The 27,345-nt window shown below is 50.7% G+C and overlaps 3 protein-coding genes and 1 long non-coding RNA gene across 6 annotated transcripts in view; 2 read left to right on the top strand and 2 right to left on the bottom strand.

Moving 5' to 3' along the window:
• The window catches only part of LOC137160279 (uncharacterized), a 45,460-nt gene extending 41,090 nt beyond the window's left edge, over positions 1–4,370 (top strand). The window contains exon 3 of the long non-coding RNA XR_010921829.1: positions 4,237–4,370. This is a non-coding gene — a long non-coding RNA (uncharacterized lncRNA). The remainder of the gene's footprint in view (positions 1–4,236) is intronic.
• BCL2L15 (BCL2 like 15) lies at positions 598–8,664 on the bottom strand. Its single transcript, XM_067558771.1, has 4 exons — positions 6,715–8,664; positions 4,226–4,365; positions 2,321–2,536; positions 598–1,641 (listed from the first exon to the last, which is right to left on the bottom strand). Exons 1-4 carry the CDS (start codon positions 6,878–6,880, stop codon positions 1,624–1,626), a joined length of 540 nt encoding a protein of 179 aa, XP_067414872.1. The 5' UTR covers positions 6,881–8,664; the 3' UTR covers positions 598–1,623.
• Positions 8,665–8,807: 143 nt separating this feature from the next.
• AP4B1 (adaptor related protein complex 4 subunit beta 1) lies at positions 8,808–19,988 on the bottom strand. 2 transcript variants are annotated; one of them, XM_067558770.1, is made up of 11 exons: positions 19,744–19,988; positions 19,345–19,569; positions 18,300–18,430; positions 16,436–16,583; positions 15,516–15,702; positions 15,206–15,413; positions 14,422–14,505; positions 13,347–13,450; positions 11,178–11,385; positions 10,487–10,771; positions 8,808–10,195 (listed from the first exon to the last, which is right to left on the bottom strand). In XM_067558770.1, the coding sequence occupies exons 1-11, from the start codon at positions 19,854–19,856 to the stop codon at positions 9,768–9,770; spliced, it is 2,121 nt and encodes a 706-aa protein (XP_067414871.1). In that variant the 5' UTR covers positions 19,857–19,988; the 3' UTR covers positions 8,808–9,767. The 2 variants fall into 2 exon arrangements, with proteins under 2 accessions (XP_067414871.1, XP_067414870.1); XM_067558769.1 differs by having other exon boundaries at positions 15,206–15,702.
• A 204-nt stretch (positions 19,989–20,192) lies between these two features.
• Positions 20,193–26,448, top strand: DCLRE1B (DNA cross-link repair 1B). 2 transcript variants are annotated; one of them, XM_067558764.1, is made up of 6 exons: positions 20,193–20,340; positions 21,259–21,369; positions 21,635–21,856; positions 22,409–22,574; positions 22,977–23,159; positions 23,714–26,448. In XM_067558764.1, the coding sequence occupies exons 3-6, from the start codon at positions 21,668–21,670 to the stop codon at positions 24,916–24,918; spliced, it is 1,743 nt and encodes a 580-aa protein (XP_067414865.1). In that variant the 5' UTR covers positions 20,193–20,340; positions 21,259–21,369; positions 21,635–21,667; the 3' UTR covers positions 24,919–26,448. The 2 variants fall into 2 exon arrangements, with proteins under 2 accessions (XP_067414865.1, XP_067414864.1); XM_067558763.1 differs by lacking the exon at positions 21,259–21,369.
• Positions 26,449–27,345: the final 897 nt, after the last annotated feature.

Here is a 27,345-nt window from a genome sequence, read left to right as displayed (position 1 = left end):
CAAGAGTGAAACTGGATTTTTTTATATTCTTCCCTTCCAGTGATCTAGGGTGTGTTAGTAACAGAAGCAGCTTATTTGCAAGTCAATTTTTAAATTGACATCTTCCCTTTGACAGGCTGCAAGGGCAACAGCAGCAACTACCCTAATCAAATCAAAGAGAAGCACAGCTACTTTCCCTCAGGCCAGCTCACACCCTGCCCATCCATCCTGGTGGATTTTGACTCACACAGAGGGGCCCACAAGACCCAGATCCAGTTTGGAATGGAGTACTTATTAACAGTTACCCTATTGCCCAGAGATCCCAAAAGAGGACTGAGCTTCCTTGTGTTGGGTACTATGCAAACACTCTAGGAGATGTGGTCATTGCCCTGAACAGCTTACAGTCTGAGACAAGTGACAGGTGGGAGGAAAGGGATGGAATCAAATTCATATTGTCTGTACAGATACAGATCCATTTGCTCATTTTATTATAAGTAGATTATGTTGGGTCATTGTGCCCATCTGTCCCTGAGCTCAGACATCACTGACCCACTGATTTCATATCTGTGTCATAACAGAGCTGAGTCTGGAGGAGGGAGAAGTGGCTTTACAGAGAAATTCTCAACTACTCCCCACAGATCCCTTGGGAGTAGCAGCTGGCTTCTCAGCTGACTGCTAGTGGGGTGGAACCATCTCTGACTGCCCCAGTGATTTTGGGTGGGACACCTCAGGCTGAGCTGGCTCTCCCACAGCCCTGTATGGTATGTACGCTTATTATTGATCTGTTCATACAATTAACTGATTCAACAGCAGCATCCCAAAGGGCTCACTGCAAACTGCAGGATCATAAAATCCCTTGAATCCTTATGGAGTCACTCCAGAAAACCCAAGTGTAACATGACAGGCGAAGGCAGAGATGTGGTACAAGTGGATTTTACTGCACGGTATACATATCAGTAGCTCTTGTGGGATTAGATTGGCTCATTTATTTGCTTTAAGATTTGCCTACACAAGACAAGAGGTATTGAGTGCCTTTCTGTTAATACTATCTCACTCCTAGAGATCGCATGAGGAGGTTTGACTGGCTTTCAGTAGGCATGGTCAGCAAGAGAAGACAACGTTTGTTAACTGTCCAAGTGCTAGAGAACTAAGCCGGCCCATAGTGTTCAGTGCTACCAGTTCTCATCTGTGGGCTCTGCAGTAACTAGCACCCTTCCTGTTCAGTATCCTTTTTGGCTTGCTCTCTTACTTAGTCCTTTGCTCTTCTGTTTCCCAGCACGATACTAGGCAACCATCTCTGGCTCCCTCTCCCTTCTGGGGGGACAGGGGAGGAGTTCAACACCAAAGCTGGCAGAAAAAAGTGTCGCTGTCAATCTTCTTACTTCAAAGTTGATTTACAGCCAGTGTTGGAAGGGAAAATCAACCCTACTAATTTGTAAATAAATGAATAGGTGCAGGAACAAGAGCTACATCTGATGTGAGAATAGCTACGTATCAAGGCGTCCAATTACAGACTGGATCAATCTTCAGGGCAGATGGAAGCAAAAAATGCTAGGAAACAATTTTCAGAAGACAGTCTAACAGTTTAAGTCAGTCACTGAAAGCTGCCATTTCACTCCTGGGAGGCAATGCAGCCTTTTACCATCAGTTTTCAATGTTCTCCTAAAAAAGGAAAATTAAAGACTACAGTTAAATGAAACGGCAGTAAGAGGTGGCCCAAGTGCAGGAGGGGGAACCAGTTCTCTAGTTCTGCTTCCAGCTTCCATGCTGACCTGCCCTCATCTTGGACAAACCATTTTTCCATCCCTCAATTTCTCCAGCTGTAAAGTGAGGAGCCCTAACCCATAAGGATGAGAGAGAAAGCTATTTAGTGCCTGTACAGCCCATAGGAGCCAGAAAGTGCTAAATAGGATTAACTTTTATTCCTTATGAACTTTACCTAGGGCAGAAATGTTAGACTCCCGGGGTGCTGAGAGACAAGGGTGAAGTCCTGGCCCTGTTGAAGTCAATGGAAGTATGCCATTGATTTCAGTGCAGCCAGGATTTCACCAAGATGTTTAACCAAGTAGTGCTTCTGATAAAGAGAAAAAACCTGAAATATAGGGCTACACGAGGGAACAATCTGGGCCTTTTGCGGTCTGTGGCCAGCAATGCCAGGGCATGCCCCAGGATGGCACCTGGCAGGGCTGAGCAGCTAGGTAGGCAGGGTTAGGAAACCTCCTTGGAAGTGCCAATGAATGGTGCCCTTAGAACACCAAGTCAGTCTATAGCCAGTGCAGACTAGCAAAGGAACAGAGCCCTAAGTGCCAACCGGAGAACGTCAGTGACCCAGAGCACTCACCCAGCCCCCCCGGGTCTCAATGTATCCTCTCACTTCACGGTTCCCATTAATCAGTTCCACCAGCCGGAGTTGAGTGGCCACAGCTGGAACTTTCCTGGCAAGGTACACTAACAATTTCACAGATACTGCCAGAAAAGCTCTCTCGTAGCCCAGCTCAGGATTCAGGCTGCTCCAGCTCCTGCTGAGAGAATCCACTGTGGCTCCAAATTCCTCCACCTGGAAATACGAAGAGGCTTTATAAAATACCACTGTTAAAATAAGTCTTGGTTCAAAACACCCCAGGGTTACCCAGGCCTGGCTCACTCTGGTCTGTGAATGAGGCAGGTGAGCCCCTAGGGCAGTGGGTTGCTTGGTATATCGAGTCAGACTGTAAAGTCTGCAGGGTGGGGATTACCTCTATGTATTTGAGCAGTGCTACTGTAGGCATCTGCGTGAATAGGGCTGGAGAGGACAGACTGTTTCCAGTTTAACGAGGGCTGCAGAGATAAGAGCTAGATGTACATGAGCATTCATACTGAAATTGGGCTCGGATGAATTCCCCAGTCAATCAGATTAGGCTCACACTGGGTCAGCTAACAAGCTGGGGCTGTTCAGACAGTGCCCCTCCATCCCCCTCCCCATCCATGAGCAGCCCCTCCCATCTCAAGATGAACCAGTGGCTCTCATCCTTTCCAGAACACTGTACCCCTTTCAGGAGCCTGGTTTGTCTTGCGTGCCCCAAGCCTCACCTCACTGAAAAACTATTTGCTTACCAAATCAGACAAAGATACAGTCGTATCACAGCACTCACTGAAAAACTTGCTTACTTCCTCATTACCATTCTAATGGAAGTCAACTGAAATAAATATTGTCCTTACATTTCAGTGTAGTGTATAGAGCAGTATCAACAAGTCACTGTCTGTATGACATTTTAGTTTGTGCTGACTTAGTGCTTTTTATGTAGCCTGTGGTAAAACTAAGCAAGTATCTAGGAGTTGATGTACCCCGTGGAGACATCTGCATACCCCCAGAGGTATGCATACCCCTGGTTGAGAACCACTAAGACAAAGGATCCTCACATAATAGCACCTCTGTTAAGAAAGGAGGTGCTGGGGCTTGTTAGGGGGTAAAAACAGCCAGCCCCTATGGGGAAGGGGCTTCCAGGGGATATCAAGAGGACCAGCTATGTATGTGGGGAGGACAAGGCTGTCCTCATGGTGTTTCTCAGACTTGAACCTCCAAGCTCACCTGGAGCACTTAGTTCCCTTCCAGCCCCAGTGAGACAGTTCACACATGTTGAAGAACCCAAACTCAGGGGTCCTTACTTATACATCCGTTGCCCAGTGGATAGTTTAAATAAGCCAGACAGCAGTTTAGCAAGGTCAAGAGTTTATTTTTTATGTAAAGATGGTCCCTATATGCTAGGGGCGACCTTAAACATAGTTTAAACGCTTTTATAGCTTTACATAAACAAGTTTATTTATGTCACAGTTTTTATGGCAATACATACTAAACTACTTATGTAGGCCTGGTATTTTTAACTGTTTTTATTGAAGTTGCAAGGTCTTTTTCTGCATTTCGTACCTGCCAGCACCCAGGCTCCATAACTATCTTCTTACATTTGCTAGAAAGGCACATTCTATTTCAGGCTTTTGCAGCCATTCCTACAGACCAGTTCTCATAAGAAAGACTCCATCTTCTTCTCCCTCCACACACGCTGGGACCACAACCCTATTCAAGCAGGTACCCAGCAGCCTGATCTCCCCCCGATTCCCTCAAGCTACCACCAAGTACCAGCAATGCAAGTCTCGAGCTCCTATGACTACAGTCGCCTTGATAAGATTTCCCTCTTCTCTCCTAGAGAAGCTCTATGGTATACTGCAGAGAGGGGTAGATCTTGGCCTAAACAAAGAATGTTTGCATTACCTTTCCCTTAGTCACCTCAGCAATGACACGCTGGGCAGGCTGCTCCAGGTCCTCGTTATATAGGTCTCCCAGCCTCCGCAGACGACTGGCAATAATAGCTGGATCAAAGGTACTTGATGCTTCTGCAGACATCTGAAATTCTAAGATGACAGAGCATGGAAAAGAGGTACAAGCTACCAGTCAAGTGGTTGAGGTGGAGAATGCCTGTTTCTTAGCTAAAGATTCTTTAGTTTTTTGGATGCAATAAAATTTTAATGTTTGACTTCATTCTGCTATCACTCAGGAAATGCCAGAATTAAGATTCCCCTGCAACCTTAACACGGACTCCTTGTGTGCATGCATTATGGGACAATCACATACTATTTCCCAATTGTTTCCTAATTAAAAAGCCCCAAAACAGAATTTCTATCACGTGAAACCATATTGACACCTAATTGGGTCATCAGCAGGGTTCAGACCTTTAGCACCACAGAAGAGACCTGTACCATTGGGTGAACAGTAACTGGTAACACCTAGGCTGAGTATGAAGATCAGGCAAGAGTCCATGAGACACTGCCAGTTGGTTTACACAGCTATTGACTGACAGCAGACCAACACAGTGGCTTCAAATACAGGCAGTGCATCTAATGGTTAGATGCTTCTGCCCTTGCGCACTGCCCCTCCCGATCCTGACCTTTCCTGTCCCCTCCACCTGACATGTCAGTTCAGCTACCCTTTCCAGACCCTTGTCTCAGGCTCTCCTCCAATCATCCCCAATACCCAGCTCATTTCCTCCCTGCTGCTGCCCGCAATGAAAACAAATGAGCTTTTATCTGGGTTTTGGTGCCCAGGACCACAGCAGCCCATGTCATCTAGGAGCAACATTTGCAGAGAGTCCTGCTTATCCCCTGCATTCCCAGGCTGGAGCGTGCTCAGTAGAGGCAGAATCTTCAGCCAATTCACCTGTAAAACTATTGCGTTCCCAACATGTGCACACTACAGTTTTTCAAAGGCTTTAATTTGGCCAGTTTGGGCTTTTTCCACATGGAATCAAACAGCACAATCCTGACAAATGTGCCCCTCCCCCAGTTTCAAGTTCCTGCTCCACTACATGAAGGTGCTACAGCAGGGGTTCTCAAACTGGGGGTCATGACCCCTCAGGGCATTGTGAGGTTATTATGGAGGGGTCACGAGCTGTCAGCTCACATGCATGCCAGTAAGGGTGGCATGGCATGGGTCAGGTCATCACTGTTTGGGGAAGATCATCACAGCTGAAATATATTCAAAGGAGGTCCCAGCGAGAAAGGTTTGAGAACCCGTGCTAGAGCTTCTCAGCAGAACAGCTTTAAATATTTAAACGGGGAAAAACAATGTACTTCCCTAAATGCATTCTAAGAAATGGCTGAACTGTTTCTCACACATTTCCACAACAGAGTCCAGCCTGAGACAAACACCCAGAACTGAACATTTCAGCCCAAATTGCTAGTTTGGTGAAGTTGTAAGCAACTGAAGACAAGAAGTATTGGGCAACTTTACCTGTAGCCATTGATAGCTGTTCCACCCATGCCTCGGTAAGTCCTAGTTGCTCTGATTGCTTCACTGAGTTGCTCTTATTAACCCAAATATTTGGGTATTTGAACTCTGGTTTCAACCCCACTAGATTCAGGAAACCCTCATTTGAGCTGCAGCCATTCACCAAGCTGTTTTCACAAGACTCCTGTCAGTGGAACTAGACATATGTGACTCATTAGCCCGTGGGGAAGCACAGCACAGGGGAGAGGCAGATGGTAGACTATCCCTCTGGGCTCAACCTCCCTTTCTTCCTTCAGTTTCCTCCTCCAACCCTTTAACAAATGCTGCTTGATGCTTATAAAACCTCCCCACTCACACCCATTCCCAACAGCTCTGGGCCTGCTGGCTTTCGGCTGGATCTGAACTAAATGGTATGCTCCCTGAGATGGGGGCCATATTCCCCCTCCCCCCCCCCTTCGTTAAGCACTAAATATTGTATTCGTTCTCTTTGGTTACAAGTAACTGAGTCTCTCTTTTCCACTTTCTGTATCTCTATTAAAACAAGTTTCTTTTTCATTCTCCAAGTCGCCATAGAAATTACTGGTCTTTATACAGAAACTAATCCAAAAATCCCAGACTACAAATACCTTTCATCTGCACACTTACGATGCAGCCTCAGGTGTTCAATGAAAAAGTAGTCTGGGTCTCCAGTTTCCATTTCATTTGAAACACAGGCCTTTACAACAGCCCCGTTCTCCATAGCCCACACCAGGAAACTGATTCAGTATCAGAAGGAAAGGCAATACCACTCCTTGTATTACCTGGTGACCCATGGAAATACGGACCTACCCCAAGCCTGCATTGCTTGAGACCTGCCAGCCCAAACTGCAGCCCTCACCTATACATTGCAGCAACATCCAACAGGACATTTACCTAGAATCGTCAGCCAGTGAGGCCTCCTGCCTCCCTCCAGAGATTTAGTCCCAGGGTGACCTTACCTGCACATGCCTCAGCTGAAGAATCTGTCTCCAGACTGCGGAACGCAGTGCTTTCATCTCCCCCTAAGAGATCAGCGAGCAATGCCCCCACAATGCACTCTGTTTGCGCCTCAAAAGTCCTAGAGCTCTTCATTGTAACCGGTCTCCCCCGTGGATTATTTGACATTCAAAGAGAAGCCAAGCTGGCCCTGCAGCTACTCCTCTTCCTGATAAGGTTTGCACAGACTCTTCAGCTTTCCTCCTTCCTGTGTAGCTCAGCAGGCGTCACTCCCTCCCCCAGGGAGGGAGCCGAAGAGAAACTCCTCCCCCGGGCAGGGCAGGGCAGGGCAGGGCAGAGCACCGTGTGGCAGTTCCACAATAACTGTCAAAAAGCTTTCTGGAATTAATTTTCCAAAGTCCATCATTCGAAAGAAACCCTGCCTAGGACAAGTCTAGGACTCAAAGGTCATGTCCACCCAGGTTGCAACCCAGTTATGTGCAACTGTATAAACATAAGGAGCTGCTGACGGTGCAAGGGTGTTTTTGCTGATAATTGCATAATGCAAATATGTTCCCAGCACCCACAGCAGGCAGGGGCATGGCTCAGTGAGCTCCATTCACACAAGCTGTTGGTAAGAGAAACCCAAACACAGTCTAATATACTTCAACCCAACTGCAGCTGTAGCGACAGCCTTACCTGAGGTTTTGCTAGAACGACCATAGCTGTTAAATGCTTGCTTATTGCAGAGACCAGATCCAAAGACTGTGGCAGTGGACTTCAGCAAGTTCTGTGCTGCTTCTCCCCAGACCCAGACGGGTGGTTACCAAGGTAGCAAGAGCAGCCCCTTCACCAGCACAAGATGGGTGACATGGCTCTGGGGGAAGGAGCCATTCCCGAACTTTGGAGGTCCAACTCATTGTGGTTCTTAACTCAAAGTGTCACAGCAGACAGGACATTTACACTGCCAGAAACAGACCAAAACCCATGGCAGAGAGTCAGAGCCCAGGTCAGCTGACTGGCTTGAAGCTAAAAATAGCTGTGTAGCCTGCCCCAGTTGGGCTGGAGCCTGAGCGAAAGGGGGACTCCATCCTGCCAGGGCATTGCTACGCTGCTAGTTGTAGCCCCATAGCACCAGCCCATGTCAGTCGCCATGAGCTCCAAGACTTGTTGCCATGGTTTTTTGCAGCATAGGATACCTTCAAAGAGCTGGTTCAGCACAATGGTTTGTCATCTCAGTGAGGCCAACTGGTTTGTCCAGAAAAGGGAACAGGAAACAGGAAACTATGGCTCAAACAACCTAAGAGCAGCAGTGAGCTAGAGGCTCCTGCAGCAGACTCCAGGGGAAGACGACCAGAACACTGCCACAGGAAGGGTTGGAGTGGGCTGCTAAAAGCAGCCAAGTGAGTTGAACTTTGTAGACTTTAGTTTGGGACTTTGAAGTTAATAAACCCAGACCTTAAGGAGGGGTGGCTGAACAGAGAAACCTGTGTGTAGTTTACTGAGGAGGCCTGACGGAGGAACACTAAAAGCGTCTCTACACTGCATGCTCCTTACAGCACAGCAGCAGGTCGAGAGCCTACGCTGCATGCCCTCTAGCATGGGTATAAAGAGCAGTGTAGACAGGGAAGTACTGCTTAGGGGAGTAAAGAGATGTACCCCGCCCAGCTCTCTACATACCCAGCTAGTGCCTCCCCCGCTACACTGCGCATTGTAGGGTCCCCCACCAAACCCTTTCTACGCTGCGGGGAAAGGCTAGCTGCCAGAGTCTCATTGATGGGTAGCTACACCGTAGCATGGACAGCCTGCTTTCCACTGCGGCACATAGCTGCATGCATGCAACTGGCTGCCACCAGCCCTGTGCAGTGTACACAGCCTGAGGAAGAACTGCAGAGCCACCCCAGGCCACAAGAGGGTGCTTGGGAGAGCGCTGCCTTTACAGCCAGTCACAGGAATAGGACTCCTGAACAGTCGTGCAAAGGCTCTGGAAACTTTTTATTCACTGTTGTGAGTCTTCCAGATACTAGCACAAACTAGGAAATCCAGGGGCAAGAACTATTGCCAGGGGAATGTTATTTTTCAAGCTAAAAAGCATGTTTTAAATAACCTGAACAGGTGATCGTGCTTAATTTAATTCCAGTAACAATCACATTTACTCAGATCAGACAAAAAGCAGAACATGCACGAACGCTTAAGTGAAAAAGGCAGACCAGGAGGTAGCCAAGGACAACTTAACAAATGCCCTGAGAACATCTAAAAATAGAGTGCACAGAAACATGTCCAACTTGAGTAGAAACATGAGTGAACAAGGAAAAAGCCAGAAAAGGAGCATGCGTGAAAGCCTGGTGTTTCAGGATTGCTCTATCAATGGCTGTGAGAAATATCCTGAAGTGACAAGCTGCCCCACAAGGCTAACGGGGAATTAACTGAGCAAAAGCAGGGGGAAGTGTAAACAATATTGTGAATGAAAGCTGCAGCAATAAAACCAGGAACATGACATCCCACAGCGCTGAACAGAGTGCTTGCAGGATTTCATGGGCAAAGGGATGGGTGTTGCTCAGTGTAAGACGCTTTACATAACAGTCCTAGTTAAAAAGCAACTAGTTTGGGTAAAACAACATATTCCTCTTGTAAAGAGGAGTTAGCGATGCCAGCTGCAACACTGCACAGGTTAGCATGAACAGTGAAGCAGCAAGTAGCCCAGTGATCTAGTCAGGCTATGCCACATTCATTCATGCCCATTGTGGCCTTAAGGATAACTCACTCAGATGTTTCTATCATTCACCACAGAACCTAAAAGCTGGGATGAGAATTCATAGAGGCCAGTTCTGCCTCTGCAATCATGTATTTCAGTCAGAAAATCATTAGTTTTTTTTAAGTAAGAACCCTGATTTTAGAAATAGATGCTCCTTCCACTTCAAATTCCCCTTAAAGCAGAGCTCTGACCCTGAAGGGCTGTTCAAGCTCCTTCTAGACCATTTAGAGCACGGTTTAATGTCAGTGACATTGCAGTGAGCCATAGAAAAGAGTTTCCCATGCTCCAAGCGAGCCTGCTCCTAAGCAGGGCTGAGCGGAATCAGCATTTCAGCCCTCGGATTGTCCCCATTACAGTTTGTAACACCAAGATAAAGCTTTGCAGTGCCTCAGTCCTCTTCTCACTCTGCTTCACTGAAACCTGCATCTCTGAATTCTCTGTCTCAAGCAGACATTCTGTCAGGAAGAGACAGCCAGAGTCATCCTGGGCACTGAGATAGGCTTTCCATGGCTGGGCACCAGCTTTGCTCATGGCAATAGTCTGGATGTGGACAACCTGAAGTGCAGTCTGTATGGTGTCTGGGTGAACAGCTCCATGCCATGGCAAAGCCTGCTGGCAGCTCATGTCCAGACTCAGCCAGGTCTTCTCAAACTGCTCCGCAGTCAGGTGTGCCTTGGGGATTAAAATCAAGTCACCTGAGTCCGAATGAGCCTGGAGAACTTGCTTATTCTCTTCTGAAATCAGTGATTCTGAAACGAAATATGGGAACAGGGTGAGAAATGGCACCAGGCAATGCTGCAATATGCTGCCCACAATATCACCGAGCGGGTCTGACTGACTTGTCAGCAACACAAACTTGGGAAGTGTGATGCCTCAAATTCTACCAGGTGAGCAGACTGTGGACACCCAGCTGTTGAGTGAAAGGCTCAGGCCCCAGCAACAGCTTTTTGTACTTAAGACTTCAGTGCTGAAACTTGGGAGCCTCCCAGAGGGTCCAGCACAGGAAGATGTATCAACGGGGAGAGTAGTGTTCTAGCTACCTGTCCCTTCAGCCGTTGGAGCAGCACAGGGAAAGCCTCTGCAGCGAGGCGCCGCTGCCCAGTTAGCAGTGACAACTGCCCAGTATGCTTTGCCATATACGGGCACCAAGGTGTTGAACTCTGAAGCCCATTTGTTCACAGGTCGCTCAGCCGGATCCTCCAGGAGCCCCAGAGAGGGATCAGACTCGGGGCTGCACAGCACCAGCTTCGCCTCTTCCACCCCAGCATCTAGGAGCCGATAGTAGAACAGCCCGCGGTCCCGTACCACCATATCGGTCTCTTCCTCTGGAATACGAACAAACATGTTTCACTCAGGGCATGCTAGTGCTCACAGATTGGACTCAAGCGGACAACAGACAGGCTCACACCTGTACCCAGGATGTAGTCCATTCCCTCTACCACTCACAACGTGGGGCCAAACAGCAGCAGGACGGTGGTGAGCAGGAGCGACGGCAAAGAGGCAGAAGGGAAGAGGGCTAGATCCTGCATTTGACCCCAAATAGGAGGACGTCATGCTTATTTTAAAACTAGCTCAGATCTTTGAGCGGAGACGCTTCTGCCACAACATTCTCACTGTTACTAGTTTGTGACAGTTCCCACCAAGGACACCCACTTGCGCAGTAATACAGCAGGTGCCCAAACAAATCGAACAGGGCTGAGGGCAGGACAGCCTGCAACAAGATGTACTCACCTATGCAGTAACAGAGCAGTCGTCCAAGTACATCTTGGCACTCAGCAGGACGAAACAGGAAGAGTCGGACCAAAGCAGTCAGCAGCTCCATCTTCACAGCTGGGAACATCTCTGATTTCACATTCTCCACAAAGTCCTCCAAAACGTAGGGAGCATTGGGAATTCTCTCCCCATGCACCCCCAGGAGCCAGATCAGTGCTTGCTTGCCCTGAGGAGTCAAACACCACCATATGCTCAGAGTCAAGCCACTCCATGCTGTACTCCTAGTGCCACCTGTGACCAAGGACCTCTTGATGCCAACTTGCAGATGGTACATAGCAGCACAGAGATCCCTGAGGCCACCAAAGGGGGTCATGTGATCGCCATAGTCATTGCAAGATGTATGCAGGGAGTTATGTATACAGGCTGAAAATGATTTTTTCTGGATCTTGTAGGTAAAGACAGGTCATGCAAAAATACTCTGCCTTCAGACCAACTTCCCTAGACAGGAGATGGGAAACATCTGCCTGGTGGCCATTGTGGGTCTTACAATAGAAGTGTATTAACATACCGAATCAAAAGAGCTTGCATGAGACTTCAGAAGGAAATTACATGAAGAGGTAAACAGCTGGGGAAAGGGAGAATCCAGTTTTCAGGTAAAAATCAAATGTTTGGTCTGGAATATCTGGGGCCCCACAAACATCCTGGCCCCCTTCCCTCTGTGAAGACAAGTTGTCAGTAAATTGATGTTCTGGGGAAGGACCGGGAGCAAGCTCGCCTGTAGGAGATAAGGGAATGTCTGAGTTACGTTTTGCCTTTAAAAGGCATGTCACATTATGATTTTCCTCTACATCTGTTGCCAATATTTTTACGTATCATTTGAAGCTCTGCTCTTGGATTAAAAATGTTGTTTTCATTATAAATATATTTAAGTGTTAAGTGGCATGGGGATCCTAAACTGAATCTTGTAAACTGGTGTGTACAGTTCCTTCAAGAGCAGTGAGTCTGAGTTCTGTGACTGTTCAGCGGAACAGGAGCGGGGCAGCCAAGGGAGGTAGGACTCAGGGGTTGGTGCCATGCCGATTGCTAACTTGTAGGGAGTGCAAGGCCTGCGGATGCCTGGATGGCAGTGCTTGTGTTACGGGAGACTGATGAAATCAAGGAACTGATACACAGCAGCACTGACAAGACACCCTTAGGTTCAAGGCAGGAAGTAGCGAGGTGCCTCAATTCTGGGTACCCTCACACCACCACTAGAGCATCAGGCAGGGCTGGAACCCCTGCTTGCAACTCACCTGGATGGCTCCTCAGCTCAAAACCATTTACTGCAGAGAGCAGCACTCAAGACAAGAGTCTAATATTTAAACAGTATCAGCCAAGGCAGAAACAACCAGCACTTAATACAAGGCTTTCCCACTCCAGAGCACTGCACCAGCAGGAACAAAGCCTCAACAACCCTGTGAAGCAAGTAAAGCTGGACTGTTGTAATACCCTTTTGCAGACTGGTGAGCCACTGCCAGGAGTGATGGGACATGCCCAGGCCACACCATGATTCAGTGTCAGAGCTGAAAGAATTCCAGAGTGCTAGCTCTCAGGCCTGTTCCCCAGACCACATTTCTATATGCCCTAAATACAGCAGTTATCTGGGGTGAAGGGAACTGGTGGGATCTCCTTTGTCTTAGCCCAAAAGGGGCCACACAGATGGCTCAGCTGCCATCGCTGTATTGAGGAGGGGCTGCAAGCAGTGCTGCTCTAAACTGCCAAGCAGCAGGTGCTCAGATTTAAAGGCCAGAGCTTCCCTGGATCCCTGTGGAGAGGCTCTTCTACAGCCCAAGCACGCCCATCATTCAGGTAGTCCATTTCAGGCTGAATCAAGGAGAATGTCTAGGGGGGATGAGACATAACTGAACGACGGCATATTACCTCATCCCACCCCAAATGATTCCTCTCCCTCTTCGGTGCTCACATCCTTCTAATACTCGTTTGGCCACTCCAAGCATAGCTGGCTCAGTTTATCAGTTCTACAGAATGACCCGAGAACTGCTACGGGGGGCGGGGTGTTAGAGCTGCAGGTTCATTCTAAACGTCCTCACATTCAACACCAGTGCCAAGAGAGTAATGAGCTCAGTGAAGCTAGCAGATTGCACCCCCTTCCCATGCAGTTAGCCTAATGACATGAAGCTTCCCTACCTCCCTGTCCTGCAGGGTCTCCTCACAGCTGGGCAGAGCCTGGCACACAGCCTCAGTGCACTGGGGACACAGCCACACCAGGTCCCGGAAAGCCTGCACCACAGCTGCAGTGGAACAGAATAAAAAAGCTGGTGTGACATCCTGTGCAAAGTCACCACCTGAGAATAATTCACCACCTAGCACATCCGGCAGATTCTGAGCTAGCTGGATCAGTGCAGCACTCATTCAGGTGACTTGAAGCACTTTTCTTCAAAGCCTATGACACCAGGGTTTGTCACAGTATGTGACATGCATTTGCTTCCCCCCAATCCAAAACGGAGTTTAAATGGCAAAGATTGCTTCACTGCAGCCAAAGAAGCCATCTCCCCCCAACCATCCCCTGCCCTTGAAAAGACAGACTCACTGTCTCAGCAACTGGCAACTAACTGATTCAAGACTGGTCTCATCAACAGTAGGTCAAAACTCAGCAGCAAGTGCTGCCAACTTATAACATGCATGTGCATTCTGAAACAATTCATTTGGGGACTGGAAAAACCTGTGATTTTAAAATCCCCTAAAAAGGGGAGCAAAACATTTCAAAATAAGAAAAATATTGAACATTAGGTCAGAGCTGCAGGAAAACCAGAGAGAGTAGAGTGAAGGGAAGTTGAGTCAGTTACATCAGGGACTGACATGACAAAAGGGACAGAGACTGAAGCGGCCAGTGAGAAAACTTCAAGATCAGAACTGTCAATCAACTTGACCTTTATAAGAGAACATTAAAAAGTCTCACTACAGTCCCTCACTCCAAGCTAGCAGGCTCAGTCCACACTACATCATGGATGGAGCCAGTCTCCACTTAAGCACACGGAGGGTAGCTCCCACAAGGAAGCCTCTAGCTGAAGATGCCAACTAGATTAGACACCACAATGAGTAATAGAGTTATGGCCACCTGGACAGGGCTTTCCTAAATCCCAACCCAGAGCCACACAATTCTACCAGAGCTCGGTGTTCTGGCCTCACCCAGTAGTGAAGCCATTTCCTGAAAGTGTGAAGCAAGCAAACCTAGAACTCAGCCAGCAGCAAATATAGTTACCTGAAGTGATGTGTTCTTGCTTAAGCCGTAGGAGCTCCGTTAGAATCCCCACACACTGCTCTGTGTACATCCTGGCAATGCTGCCTGAGGAGGCACCAAGTACAAGTCAAGCATTAGTCAGAGAAACAGACGCTATCCATCACAAAGTCACATTAGAAAACACTCAGCTTGAGATCACGGCAGAAAAACTTACCACGCTACAGCCAAAACATTAAAAAATCCTGAGGCAAATCCTTTAGTTCTCTCAGCACAAACACAAATGTGAGAAAGCCTGACACACCTAAGGGAGGAATCCCCGTCACAAATAAAAAGCAGACATTTTAAACGCAATATTAGGGACCCCAAACAACCTTAACTCTGCTCCCAACAGCCCCACCCAGAAAGTTAGAGCCCATCCATCCACCATATATGTTCATTATAATTCATGTTTTCATACTCACTAATAAAATGAGCCTAAGGGATGGGTAGGGAAGGTCACCTCATGTGCACATCTTTTGTTTAGCACCCAGCCCAGCTTGCCAGAGTGGGAAGAGTCCACAGGTATTTATGAGAGCCTGTGGCTTGCAATCAAACTGTTCCAATTCTGAAAGGCTGTGCAAAGCACCAGCTCAGGAATGCATTCCTGGTTCTGGGGAATCTGGCTCCGCTTGGGGAGTGGCACACCAGCACGGCTCCAGCGGAATGCTCCTACATCTCTGGCCTGGGCTTTCCAGTGGAGGAAGGCCAGTTTGAGAGCTCTCCAAGACAACCACAGCTGTCTCTGAAGCAAAAGCAGAGCTCTTACCTATGGCAAAGATGGCCCTCTGGGCAAGCTCAGCTGACACATCAGTGCAGTAACTTTTCAGCTCCTCCAGCACCTGCTGCACATTCTCATCGTTCACCAGCTCACACAGCACTCCCATCTTCTGGCACTTGATGTACTGGGGCTCCGAGTAGGAGCAGAAGAACTTCTTGTAATGGCTGCTGAAGTGGCCAGGCAGACTGCTCAGGATCTGGCGCACATGACACAGGGCAGTGAAGCTGAGCTCCCAGCTCTCAGAGGTGCAGGCGGCCAGCAGTGGCCCCTTTACTCTAACTAGCACATCTGTCTGTACCTGTGGGAAGTCCTTGGCCAGCACCAGGAAAAGTTTGGTAGCTGCCATCACAACGCTGGGGCTGCTGCTCTTGAGAGACCCATCCAGTAAGCTCAGTATGTTAAAGAGCTCTTCCTCACTGCGGGGTTTGTAGCGCAGCAGGAAGGTCAGCACCTCGCTCTGTCCCCACTGGTCTAGGTCAGACATTCTGCCAAGAAAGTAGCACAGCAAATAAAACAGTTTGCAAAAGATGCAGCAGTACAAGAGGGTCACTCCAGGGCAGAGGCTGCAGCTGTTGCACTCTGCATGGTTTCTGTACTCCTTCCACCCCACCCACTAGGTTTGTAGACACTGCTACCAGCAACCAATCAGTTCACATGCACACTGAAGCGGAACTCTGTTTCAGTCACTCACACCATCCCTCAAGCACTAAACCAGAGAAACACTGAAGGTTCATGGGTAGACAGAGAAAGGATGCCACTCCTTTGACCAAGCCAACCCAGACCTGTCTGGAGAGAAGCAGATTCCTTCAGACAGTGGACACCATCCCAGTCACAGTACATGTAGTGGGATGCAGTGGGACAGGGGCTAGAACACAGCTGGTCCTACTGATGTGCTCCACTTGTCAGAAGAAAAGCTTTAGATAAGCTATGATATAACTTTTAATTCTAAATAAACTGTAGTTGATCACAAACTTCTCCTGGCCTCTTGGAGACTCAGGTTGGTTCTGTGCATCACTGGGAAGGCAGGAAAGGCCTCAGATTTCACATGTGATAGTGAGGTTGATTTGGCACTCTCCTATAATGGGGAGGGACTTCCACTACTGGTGTTTGTCTCCAAAGTCTCCTCTCCACTACAGAAGCAGTGGCACATCTGCTCTGCTGACATACAGACTACAAGTAGATCCCACTAGAGTGAAGCTTCCAACTCCATAGACAAACCTTTTGAGAAGGTGATGGGCTATGGGCTTGTTGATGACAACTCCTCCTTCCCGCCTCAGAATCTCTTCTAGAGCCCTCAGACAATTCACCACTACAATGGGATCCTGGTCACGAAGCAAACTGTATAACTCATTCACCAGTGCACCATCTGCAGAGAGACAAAGGCTCAGATTAGTGACTGAGGCACTACACCCATTCAGGCAAGTCAGTCATTATCCATGAGCAGCCTCAGGAATACGGGGACCAGGACACAGGGCCTAGGAGGGAAAAATAGTTACCAGCAAACTACAAACACCCCAGACTTTCCAGTAACATCAGAGTGTGACATAGCTTCACTCTAAAGAGCATTTTAGATGCAATATTATTGCATGTGTCAGTCATGTGCTAAGGAACAGGTTCATCACACATAGCATAGGAACAAAGCAGCGGAAAGGAAGCGTTCCAGCCCAGAGAAAGCATCTATGAAAGGAGTATTCATCCGTGCAAACTCACTCTACCAGACTCCAACTACCTGAGAAGCAGATTCCATTAGGAATCTGTCTTATGTTCACAGGCTGCCTCTCTTCTCCCCTCCCCCTTGTGGGATCCAAAACCAATGCATAGCCTAGTGAATCCAGACCAAACAGGGAGCCTGGACCCTCAACAGCAGCACCTAAGAGTTGTGTGCATCTTATCTGGTAGAGAAGCATAACCTCCCTCTCCGACAGAAGCACCATCTATTGCCCAGCACACTGTTGTCTAGCCCAGCTGAGCTATTCCCAAGTGACAGTTGAGGGTTTTTAGCCGTTGCTAATTACACTATTTTGCTGCCCTGCTGTCAGGGGACAGAGCCTCCTGATCTGCCGCACGCCCATCAACATGTCCCCCCGGGGCGATTTATCCTTTGCAGCATGCACAGAAGATGCTGTGTGCTGCCCTTCCTTAGTGCCTGACCCTCACCCCAATACATCCTGCCTGAGGAGTGCTGCACTTCCACCTTTCACCACCACAGGCAGCTGCGGCAGGGCACCAAATACAACAGTGCACTCTGCACAGCAGCAGCAGGGCCAAGTTAGGACAGAGCAGGGCACAGAGCTGCTGGGGGCCACAGTCGGGGGTTCAGAAGGGCTAGTGGGGGGACAGACTGGGGCATGGGCTCAGGAGCTAGTGGGGCGACAGCATTAAGCCAGGAGCTGAATGGCAGGGGTGCTAGTACAGAGCCACATTTGGATGGGAGTGCAGAGACAGATGTGCCTCACTGAATAGAAGAGGCTAGGGGTCAGCCAGGGTCTGCATGCGGGAGGCTCCCCAACAATCTCCCCCTACAAAAATCCCCCATCCAATATTTCTCCCACCCACATCCAACTCCCCAGGCTCCTCCCTTTCCCTCCACTCCATTACCCCAACTCCCCCAAGTGTTTACACTGCTTCTGGAGGCAGGCAGAAAGCATGTTTCTGTTCTGTAATTTAAACAAATTACTCCAAGTTCTATTCTGATATGCCTAGTAAAGGAATCTATTTGTCAAAAAACATTTCCTGAATCTTTTTTGAGTCTGTATTATTACAGACATACTTGCTGACAGGTATTTTGAAATCCGTTACCAGAATAATTGAAACCAGTATAATTCTATTGTGTTTTGACAAAAAGTGCGCAGAATTTTAAAACATTGTGCACTATTTTTAATGCAAGATCAAGAGGGGACTTCATCGTTTGTTTCAATAAATGGATTGGTCTACTTTTGAGCTACTAGCCCAACAAACAGACCTGGCTAATTTGGGGCTACTTTTAAAGTGACTTCAAGCTGTTAATGCAGTGGAAATCTAGCAACTATCACAGACAAAGTACGACCATGGCCTCCCCCATGCAAAAAACTTGATTACTTACCCACTTCGGTGTCACCCTGGAGTTTCTGCATCTTTGCACAGCCAAGAACAGCCACTCTCCTTACACAGGACGCTTTGTCTCGCAGGCCATTCAGAATGGGCTGCTGGGTGTACTCCTGTATGCCAGGCATCCTGTGAGCAAGGATGGGTCATGCTGCATTCATCCAAAACCCCTCAAGATACCCACACTGCAGAAACCACTATTATAAACTAGGGGCTATCCTGGCTTTTCTTTTGAGAATTTCCCCACAAGCAGATAGTCATTTCCCATTCTATGCACATCTCTTTTATAAGAAAGATTATGCTGCATGAAGAGAACAGTCAAGGCATTTTGTCATTTTTTGAAGTCCTCAGTCCCCTAACCTCTGTGTTTAGGGTGACCAAGCATGGCTCTTCAGATTGATAGATTATAAAGCCAGACAGCACCACTTTTAGGTCAAGAAACTATCTGGAAAACATCCAGTCCTGATTTAAAAGTTGCCACTGGACATGCCATCACAACCCTTGGTAAAGTGTCCCAACCCTTAATTGCCCACAATGTGGGGAGTTTGACCTTATTTCTAATCTGAATTGGTCTCGCTTCAGCTCCCAAACACTGGATTGAGCTACATCTGTGTGTGCTAAATGACGAGCTCACTACCAGACACTGGGTCCCAGCGCAGGTATTTCAAGTCTCATCAACTCACCCCGTTTCCTCCAACGAGAGAGATTCAAGCAACACAATCCGGCGTTCGGAGACACGTTTTCTAAACTGTTAGCCCGCGGGGCTCGTCCCTGAGCCGCTCTGTATCAGCGCCCTGCCTTAAACTACCGACGCCAACGGCGGGCCAGCAGCGCCGAACACCAGGAGACCCAGCGCCGCCTCCTCTCCGAGCGGGCGAGCCCTCGCTAGCCCCGCACCGCGCGCAGGGAGTCGAAGCCGGGGTGACTCAGGACAGCCGTGATCACCCGGGACCGAGCCCGGCTCCGAACAGCCGGCCAGAGGCCAGGCACGCCCCCCCCCCTCCGCACACTGGGCGCCCCCCCCCGTGCCCGGCGCTGCACACCTGAGGCCGCACATGCTGCGGAGGGCGAGGCCCCGCACCATGGGGTTGGGGTCGGCGCAGTCCTTGCACAGCGTGTTGATGGCCAGCAGCGCCAGGCCGGGCTGCAGCGGCGCACAGCTGCCCATGTAGAGGTAGACCAGCTTCTTCTGCACCAGGTCCGCCGTGGCGCCGGCCTTCACCATCTCCAGGAAGACGCCGGACACGTCCGCGCCCTGCGTCATGCGCCTGCAAGCCGGGCAGACACCGCACCTCAGAGCCGCGGCGGGGCTGCCGGGGCCGCCCGACACACCGCCGCCAGCGCGGCTCGGGGGCAGCGCCCGCCCGCCGTCCCGCAGGGCCCGGCCCGACCCGGCCCCGCCCCGCCCCGCCCCCCCTCGGCGGCCCCCGGCCCGGCCGTACCGGATGACGCGCAGCAGCACGCCGCGGTACCGCAGCCGGTCAGCCTGCGCGTGGCGGTTGGCCAGGGCGCGCCTCAGCTCGGCCAGGGCATCGTCCGCGCCCCCGTGAGGCATCCCCGCCGGCGGCCGGCCCGAGAGCCCGGCCACGGAGAAGCTGCAGCCGCCCCGCTGTGGGGTCCGGACGGGACGGGACGCGACGCGGCCAAGGAGACCCTGGGCGTCTGGCCCGGCCCAGAGCGAGACACCGACACGGGCGGGGGGGAGGGGCGAAGCCGAGTGGGGCGCTGCCCGCCTCTTTTATCCACACGCACCGGAAGTCCCGCCTTCACCGCGCATGCGCACTAGAGCAATGCCATAGCGCCTGGGAGACATTGCGCATGCGTAGCACACCCACTGCGGCCAGAGGGCCTACCGGCATCCTGCGCCCCTGCAAAGGGGCGCATGCGCCTCCTCTGCCTTCTTCCCGTGATGCTGTTAGCGCTTGCGGCTGCGCGGTCCGCTCTGTGTCCTCTGGCGGGAAGCGACTGTCAGGGAGCGGCGCCGGCCGGCTGGGCTGTCGGGGGAAGGCGGCGCTGCGCTGCGCTGCGCTGGCTGCGGGGTGAGGCGCTCGCGGGGAGCCGCCCGCGGCTCTAGTCCGGCCCGGCCTGGCCTGGCGCCCGGGGCCCCGGCCGGGCAGCGATGGGGGGTCTGGATCTGGATCTGGGTCTCGTCCCGCCCTGCCCTGCCCTGCCGGGGGCGCCCCCAGCCACCGCGCCCCCTTCCCGGTGTGCAACATGGCTCGACTCCGCCCCGCCCCCCCGGGCCCCTCAGTCCTGGCGCCCCGGCCGGCCCGCCCCGCGCTCTCAGCCGGGGGTGGGGGGCTGCAGCTGGCGCAGCCTGGCGGGGGGCGGTGGAGGCGGGCGCAGGTTCGTTGTGTGTCACACGTTGACAAGGTGACAAGTGTGCACAAGACCCGCGCTGCAGACGCGCTGGGGTGCGGAGAGATGTTCCCGCCAGGTCGCTGAGAGCGCCTGCCCCTGCGAAGATCGATGCCCCAGCTTGGCTGAAGGCGCGAGTAGCCCCGCTGTGTCCAGCGGCGTTACCGCCTGCTGCCAGCTTAGTCTGTAAACATTGGTGAGTCCAGGCCCTGCTTTGCCAGTCGGTGTCTGGGGCTCCACCTGGGGCCCCCTGGCTCAACCCTTGCCTGCCATCAGTGGTCAAAGGAGGGCGAGCAGGAACTGACCAGCCCCGAAGTTCACACAGCCGCGTCTCTCCGGAGTGTAAGCACAGCGCCCCGAAAGCACGGTGGCATTGGTACAGTTCGATTGTCGAGCCGAAGTGATGTGTGCCAGATGGAGCGAGGGTTGATGTGGGGCACCTTGCCTGTCACTTTTGTTTTCTGCGGCAATTAGAGAATTACCTGGGTAAGAAATCCCAGAGACTTGAACACTGAAACGTGAGAAGGTTACCCAGTGACTGAAAGCCTCAGCATGAGCCCAAGGGAGATAACTGAATCCACCTTCCCCGTTTCCATTAGTCCCGGGAGATACAGAGCTGTGACTAGATCACTCCAGCCCCTGCTTTTCACGTGACGCCAGTCCCAGCAATCACTGCTGTCACAACATTGCAGCATGTTGTCAGCTACCTGGTTAGTCATGTTCTTTGTTTATTAAATGCCAGCCAAGGGGATGAATCCCATTCCTGCTATGCACACACCTCTGTCTTGAGCCACGGCCCGTCAGTCCTGACCTACAGCCCCTGCTGTTCTAGTCTGATCCCGGCGTCTGGCTCTGCTGGTGCACTTAGTGCCTGACCTGCAGCCACCCTCCTGTTTTAGCCCTGCGACCCCCATCCCTTGAATCCTAATCTTTGGGGGGGTTAATCTTGTTGAAATCTTTTAATGTATTTTGTAGTTTGTTGTCGTTCACTGGCGAGGAGCCCAGGTGATGAATGGGACTCTGATCCCAGGCACCCCCATTGCAGTGGATTTTTGGAGCATCAGGAAAGCCAGCCATGCTCGCTTGTTCTTTCTCTCCCATGTGCACTCTGACCACACGGTGGGGTTATCCAGCACCTGGAACCGGCCCATCTATTGCTCTCCCCTCACCGGTCGTCTCCTGCACCACAGGCTGAAGGTAGGAACCAGCCATTTGTGTTTCACTTGAATAAAACCAGGAGTTAGAAGGAGGAGGAAACAATTACTGTTCTCTAACCACAAGTCTATGATGATGAAAGGGCATCTTGGGACCCAAACTTGGGGAGGGACAGTAAATTAGAAGACTCAATATGTTTCGTAACAAGTGAAGACGAGTGAGTCAGGTTGAGAGAGATCTAAAACTGGGATTCCTCCTCCAGCCCAAGATATCCGAGGAGAGATGGGGAATGAGAAAGGAGCCTCTCCTTCAGGGAGAAGTTCTGGTTAGATTGCTTGTACCTGAGTCCTGGAGAACATTCTCTCCAGATGGGGCCAACCTCAGGGGTTTACTGGCCCGGGCTAAAGGGACCATGCAGGAGCAGGGGAGGGAAATGCATGTGTACAGGCCAGCAATAAACAGTTGAGGGAATGGGGTCGGAGCCCAAGGGCAGCAGATCTGCTAAGTGAATGGGGGAAGGAAGCCTCATCCCCGTGTTGGGAGGGAACAGGTCTGAGGCCTCCTCCATCTCACTGGCCCCCTGCTTCCTTCCAGGTGGCAGAGCGATGGATCTGGCCCCTGGAAGTGGGGCAGAGCCATATGGTGGCCCTTGATGAGCTTGGTAAAAAGACCATGACGGTGACTCTGATAGATGCTAACCACTGCCCTGGCTCAGTCATGTTCCTCTTTGAGGGCTGCTTTGGTGTTATCCTGTACACAGGTATGAATGACTCCCCCTTTGCCTTCCTATCTTGCTCTGGGCATGGTTTGTTCTCAGGGTCCCAGCCAGAACCCTATGCTTCCTCCTCACATTATCTTCCTCCACACCCCAGGCACTGCCTCTTGTCTAAGGGTTTATGGGATCTGAAGTGGAGTCCGGTCAGCACCACCTCTGGGAAGAAATATGGGTCACTCACCGGGCCAGGGATCAAAACTGCATCATTCATCGGGCAGCTCAGAGCTAGATCCACCAGGCCAGTGGGGCCCGTGCTTGAGTCCTAGCTCTTGGCAGGCTGAGGATCTAGCTCAGATCTCTGCCTTAGCAGTGTGGAGCATGAACTTCTACCTTCTCCCAAGTCCTTGTGTGTCTCTTCTGTTGGCCAGTTGTTTTGTCTCTTGCCAGGTGATTTTCGTTACACGCCCACAATGCTGCAGGAACCAGCTCTAAAGAACCAGAAACAAATTGACGTTCTCTACTTAGACAATACAAACTGCCACCCCACGTGCAACCTGCCCTCCCGGGAGCAGGCCACCAGACAGATCGAAGAGCTGATCAGGGCCCACCCAAATCATAAGGTCAAGATTGGTGAGTAAGCCTCTATGGGAGCAAGTGGCCTGGCATTTGGGAGGGCTTGTTTTCAGAGTAGGTGACTCGGATCTGGTGGGGGCACAATGCCACGACTGACAGTGTTTCTGTTGCACTCAATGCCTGATGGGGAGTGAATCACATTGTGAGGGGGCCGCGGGGCACGAGAGTTACAGCAGCTCACTGCGCCTGTGCTATGCATTGGGACTGGCTCAGAGGACAGAAGTAGAGAGTATTTCTGCCACTCAAAGAGCAGCTTCGTCTCCATTGTACTCCTCTGAATAAGTTGATGTTTGCTGATCCTATGGGGGAGGGGATAATTTTCATTTCTTTGAGGTGTGCTGAGGCAGAGAGTACAGTTAGATGGTCAGGGCAGAGCCTGTCTCCTCCTGTGTGCTGGGTCCCAGTAACCTGTCAGCACCACACTCTCTGGAGCCTTCACACCATTTACCTGCTGTCCTGTTAATGTCCCCTACACCTTCTTCTTGCTGCCTTTGCAAAATGCTTTTTAGGTCTCTGTATGTTCCTAAGCCACATGGTTTGCTCATTTCCAGGCATCTACAGTCTGGGGAAGGAGTCACTCTTGGTTGACTTAGCCATGGAGTTTAACACGTGGGTTGTGGTGAGCCCCAAGAGGCTGGAGCAGATGAAATTGTTGGACTTGCTGGATGTGTTTACCACTGACCAGGGGATTGGCTGGATCCATGGCGTGGACCTCTCTGAAATCTGCTGGGAAAGCATGAACAGGTGGAACCAGCAGCACCCCACAATTGCCATTCTCCCCACCAGCCGCCCGGTGAAAATCAACCACCCCAGAGTTCACATCGTGCCCTATTCAGACCACTCCTCCTTTCCAGAGCTACTGGAATTTGTCAAGGGGCTGAAACCCTGCTCCATAGTCCCAGTTGTAAAGAGAAACACGTGCCTCACTTACTTTGATAAATATCTGAGCTCTGACCACAAGGCTTCGTCTGAGCCCCAAATTCCAGAGTCTGTGCAAAAGTTCACACAGCTGAGAGATAACAGGGAACAGCAAAGACCTGTGGAGCTGCTGAAACCTGCGGCCCAGCAACATATGCCTAGAAAAAAGGTCTCCTTTGCAGTCCCAGAGACACATCCTGAAAGGCTGGAGGATTTCAGGGATGTGAAGATTGGCCAGCAAAGCTCCTCTGAGCAGCCTGGGAATCTGGACGACCATTCGAAAGGAGCTTGTGTGTGTTGCAGCAGGGAGAGGCAGGAAATTGAAGTGGAGTTACACCAGGTGCGTGGTGCCCAGAAGCAGCTTTTATCTGCACAGCCCAATACACGGACACCTGCCAGAGCACAGCCACTGCCACCAAAGGACACCGGTGCCATGTGGACCAAAAGCAGTGGGGAGGGTGCAGACTGGTCAGACACAAGTCCTTTATCCTGGAAAACAGGGAATGTAGGGACAGCAAAGAAACAGGCCTCTCACTCCTCTGCCTCCCACGGCAGCGCACACCGCCCTTCACTGGAGTTCTGGGCCCCCTCAACGCTGTCTTCTGGTCAGAAAAAGACAGCTCTCCCCTCTCACAAGCCGAGTTTAACCTTCCTGAAGACAGAGGAATATCTTCCACCAGGAGCAGCTGGTGACAGTGGCAGCCTGGCCAGCGGTTGTGTTGCACGTGGGCTCGTGGAGGAGTATTCGCTTGCTCCATTAAACATCCGAAAGCAATTCTCTGCAAAGAACTTTGACCGGCTAGTCGAAAACTATTTCAGGAGAGGAGAGGAGCCCTAGCAGATAAGGTGAAACTGCCACTACGTGCCCGGCTAGTCGCCAGGGGCTATCTCTGTTCTGTTCTATGAAGTGTCAGTGTGACCTATCTTCCAGGATCCATTGTCCTGAGCCACCTGACAGGAACTTACCCAGCTATGGGGCTTGGTGCTGAGCACTTCCCTTCATCAATGGAGAGGAGAGAAGAGGAAAGTTTGCAGCAGCTCCTAGATTATGTTTCACTGGTTGGTTAAACTTCATTAAATTGTTTGTTTTGTAATTATTGGCCACAATGTTTGAGGATGATGCCCAAGGATTATCTGTGACTCTGGCCATGTCCCAGGGCACCAGATCGGCACTCAGGCAATGCAGATCACAGGAGGACACTGTGTATTCGCTGCACCTTCTTTGGCTGGGCTATCCTCATTGTGGCAAAGGGAACTGCAGTGCTTCCTGATTACAGGGAGGTGAGCAGCAGGGACGGGAGCTGCATTCAGGTTTGGAGAAGATGAAACATTCTCCTGACAAAGCAAAACAAAGGACATTTGCGAGCTCCAACCCTCTCCTCCGAGCTGTTTGCATTTCTAGCTGCTAACAGACACTTCCTTCTGACACAGCCTGGGAGGGAGTTTGTGTGTTCAACTGTCCTAGGGCTTTGGGAGCTTATTTTAAAAAGAATGTGAAAAGCTTTCAGGCCTATGTCTGTGAATCACTGTAGTACTGTATTTAGAGACACTAGCAGCACAGGCTTCCCTGGGCCACAGAACTGCCATTCCACCCTTATTAAGTTGTCTGTAAATGCTCTCTCCTGTCTCAAACTGGGATAGGAGGAATTCTGTCAATTCCAAGGATTTGGGCCTTCTGGTGCACTTTGCTGTATTGTTTTGAGTCTCAACGTTCAGTTGTAAACTGTTGTTTCTTGTCCATCTGACTGAAACCTCCCCCCAGCGTTTGACCATTGTGCCCTGTATCACTGAGTCTGCACTCAGTCAGACCCCAGCGATAACAGAAGGAAGTAGCAAACTCCAGGCACATTCGCTGGGTTAAATCAGGGAATCAATGGTTAACACTAGCAGCATTTCAATAACAATGTCACCACATGGTTGTGCTTGACTCTGAGCCCAAGGTACAAATTTGGTTGTTATCTTGCTGACGTGAAGCTAGATTCTGAATAAGTTATTGTCTTCTTTCTGTTTTGATGAGCTGGACATAACAAGCACCAGACTCCTCTCGCCATGGGATTTGGGGACCCCTATGGCCAGCTGCTCTCAGGGTGATCCCCACTGGGCGGTTTTTCTTTGTGCCTCTTAGGGCAAGTGGCCGGATGGTGGTTTTCCTAGACAAGTGATTGGCCTGCTGCTTTGGGCATGTGCTGGTAGCAGGTGGGAGGAGAAGTGGCCGTGTTCAGGTTCTTAGTCAGCTACTCTCAACCAGAAAGGTTGTGGTCACAGCCGGCTGTTCCCTGGTGACAGGCCTTTGCTGCCATTCCCAAACTGACCGCTGGGCTCCAGCTGTGTGCTCGAAGCAGAATGGCTTTCCTCCCAGAAGAAAATACCTGGGTGCAGCCTGTCAGGGGACACGGACAGGTGAAGGCCACTTTCTGAAGCACCACATGGCAGCTGCCAGGAAAGGTGCTGTCTTTCAAAGCCACTGCACGCTCTCGCAGGTCCCCTCTAGTTCTGTTGCATGGTGGCTTTTTGGTGTACGTGAGGAGCCCGCAGCCCAGGCATTCCTTCCCTAGTGGCCTGAGGAGTGGCTATGGAGTTGCTGTTTCCAGTTTTAAGCTCTGAAAGTTGAACATTGATAAAAGTGTTGAGAAAAGTTTTATTTATATGAAACTTAAATAAACCAAGTTTAAAAAAATCTGGCTCCTGTGCTGCTGTCCTGGAGCTGGTGTAATGAGCCTGTCCCATCCTGGTAAAGCATGAAGCTGGAAGCAGCCTGACTGCATTGTCGGATAATCTCCAGTTGTTCAGTTAATCACGCCACGTGAGACTCTCCGTGGTAGCTGAGCATCAGAGTGGGGTTCCCAGGCGTGCCCCCAGCAGAGCATTGGCTCGGCGCTGCAGCATTCAGCACTTGGGGTGTGTTTGCTCAGACCTGGCTTGGCAGGAGTGAAGCTGTTGCATTACAAACCTAGTAAACATTTCTGGCTAGCACCCTGTCTGCCGGTGAGCTCAGGTACCCAAGGAGGGAAATGAGCTGAGCCCCAATACGACATTCCACAAATACACAACCCTTCAGAAACTCGCAGAGATGGGAGCAGGGTCCTACTCTTCCTCTTCATCTGACTGACATCCAGGAGACGTATGAGCAAGGCTGGAAGCAAAGAAGATGGCAGAATGTTCATTGTTTGGGACTTGGTCCTTCTGAGCCTCAAACTGGGCTGCGTGCGGCCGGCGGGACAGGTGGCCGTGCAGAACGTGCTGCTCTGGCCATTCCAGGGGTGAG

The sequence above is a fragment of the Emydura macquarii genome, unplaced genomic scaffold (genome assembly GCF_026122565.2).
Source record: "Emydura macquarii macquarii isolate MOO-44397 ecotype Brisbane River unplaced genomic scaffold, CSIRO-AGI_Emac_v2 contig_2184, whole genome shotgun sequence".
NCBI lineage: Eukaryota > Metazoa > Chordata > Testudines > Chelidae > Emydura > Emydura macquarii.
Note: the sequence above shows the minus strand (reverse complement) of the source record. Positions and strands in the feature narration are given on the sequence as shown.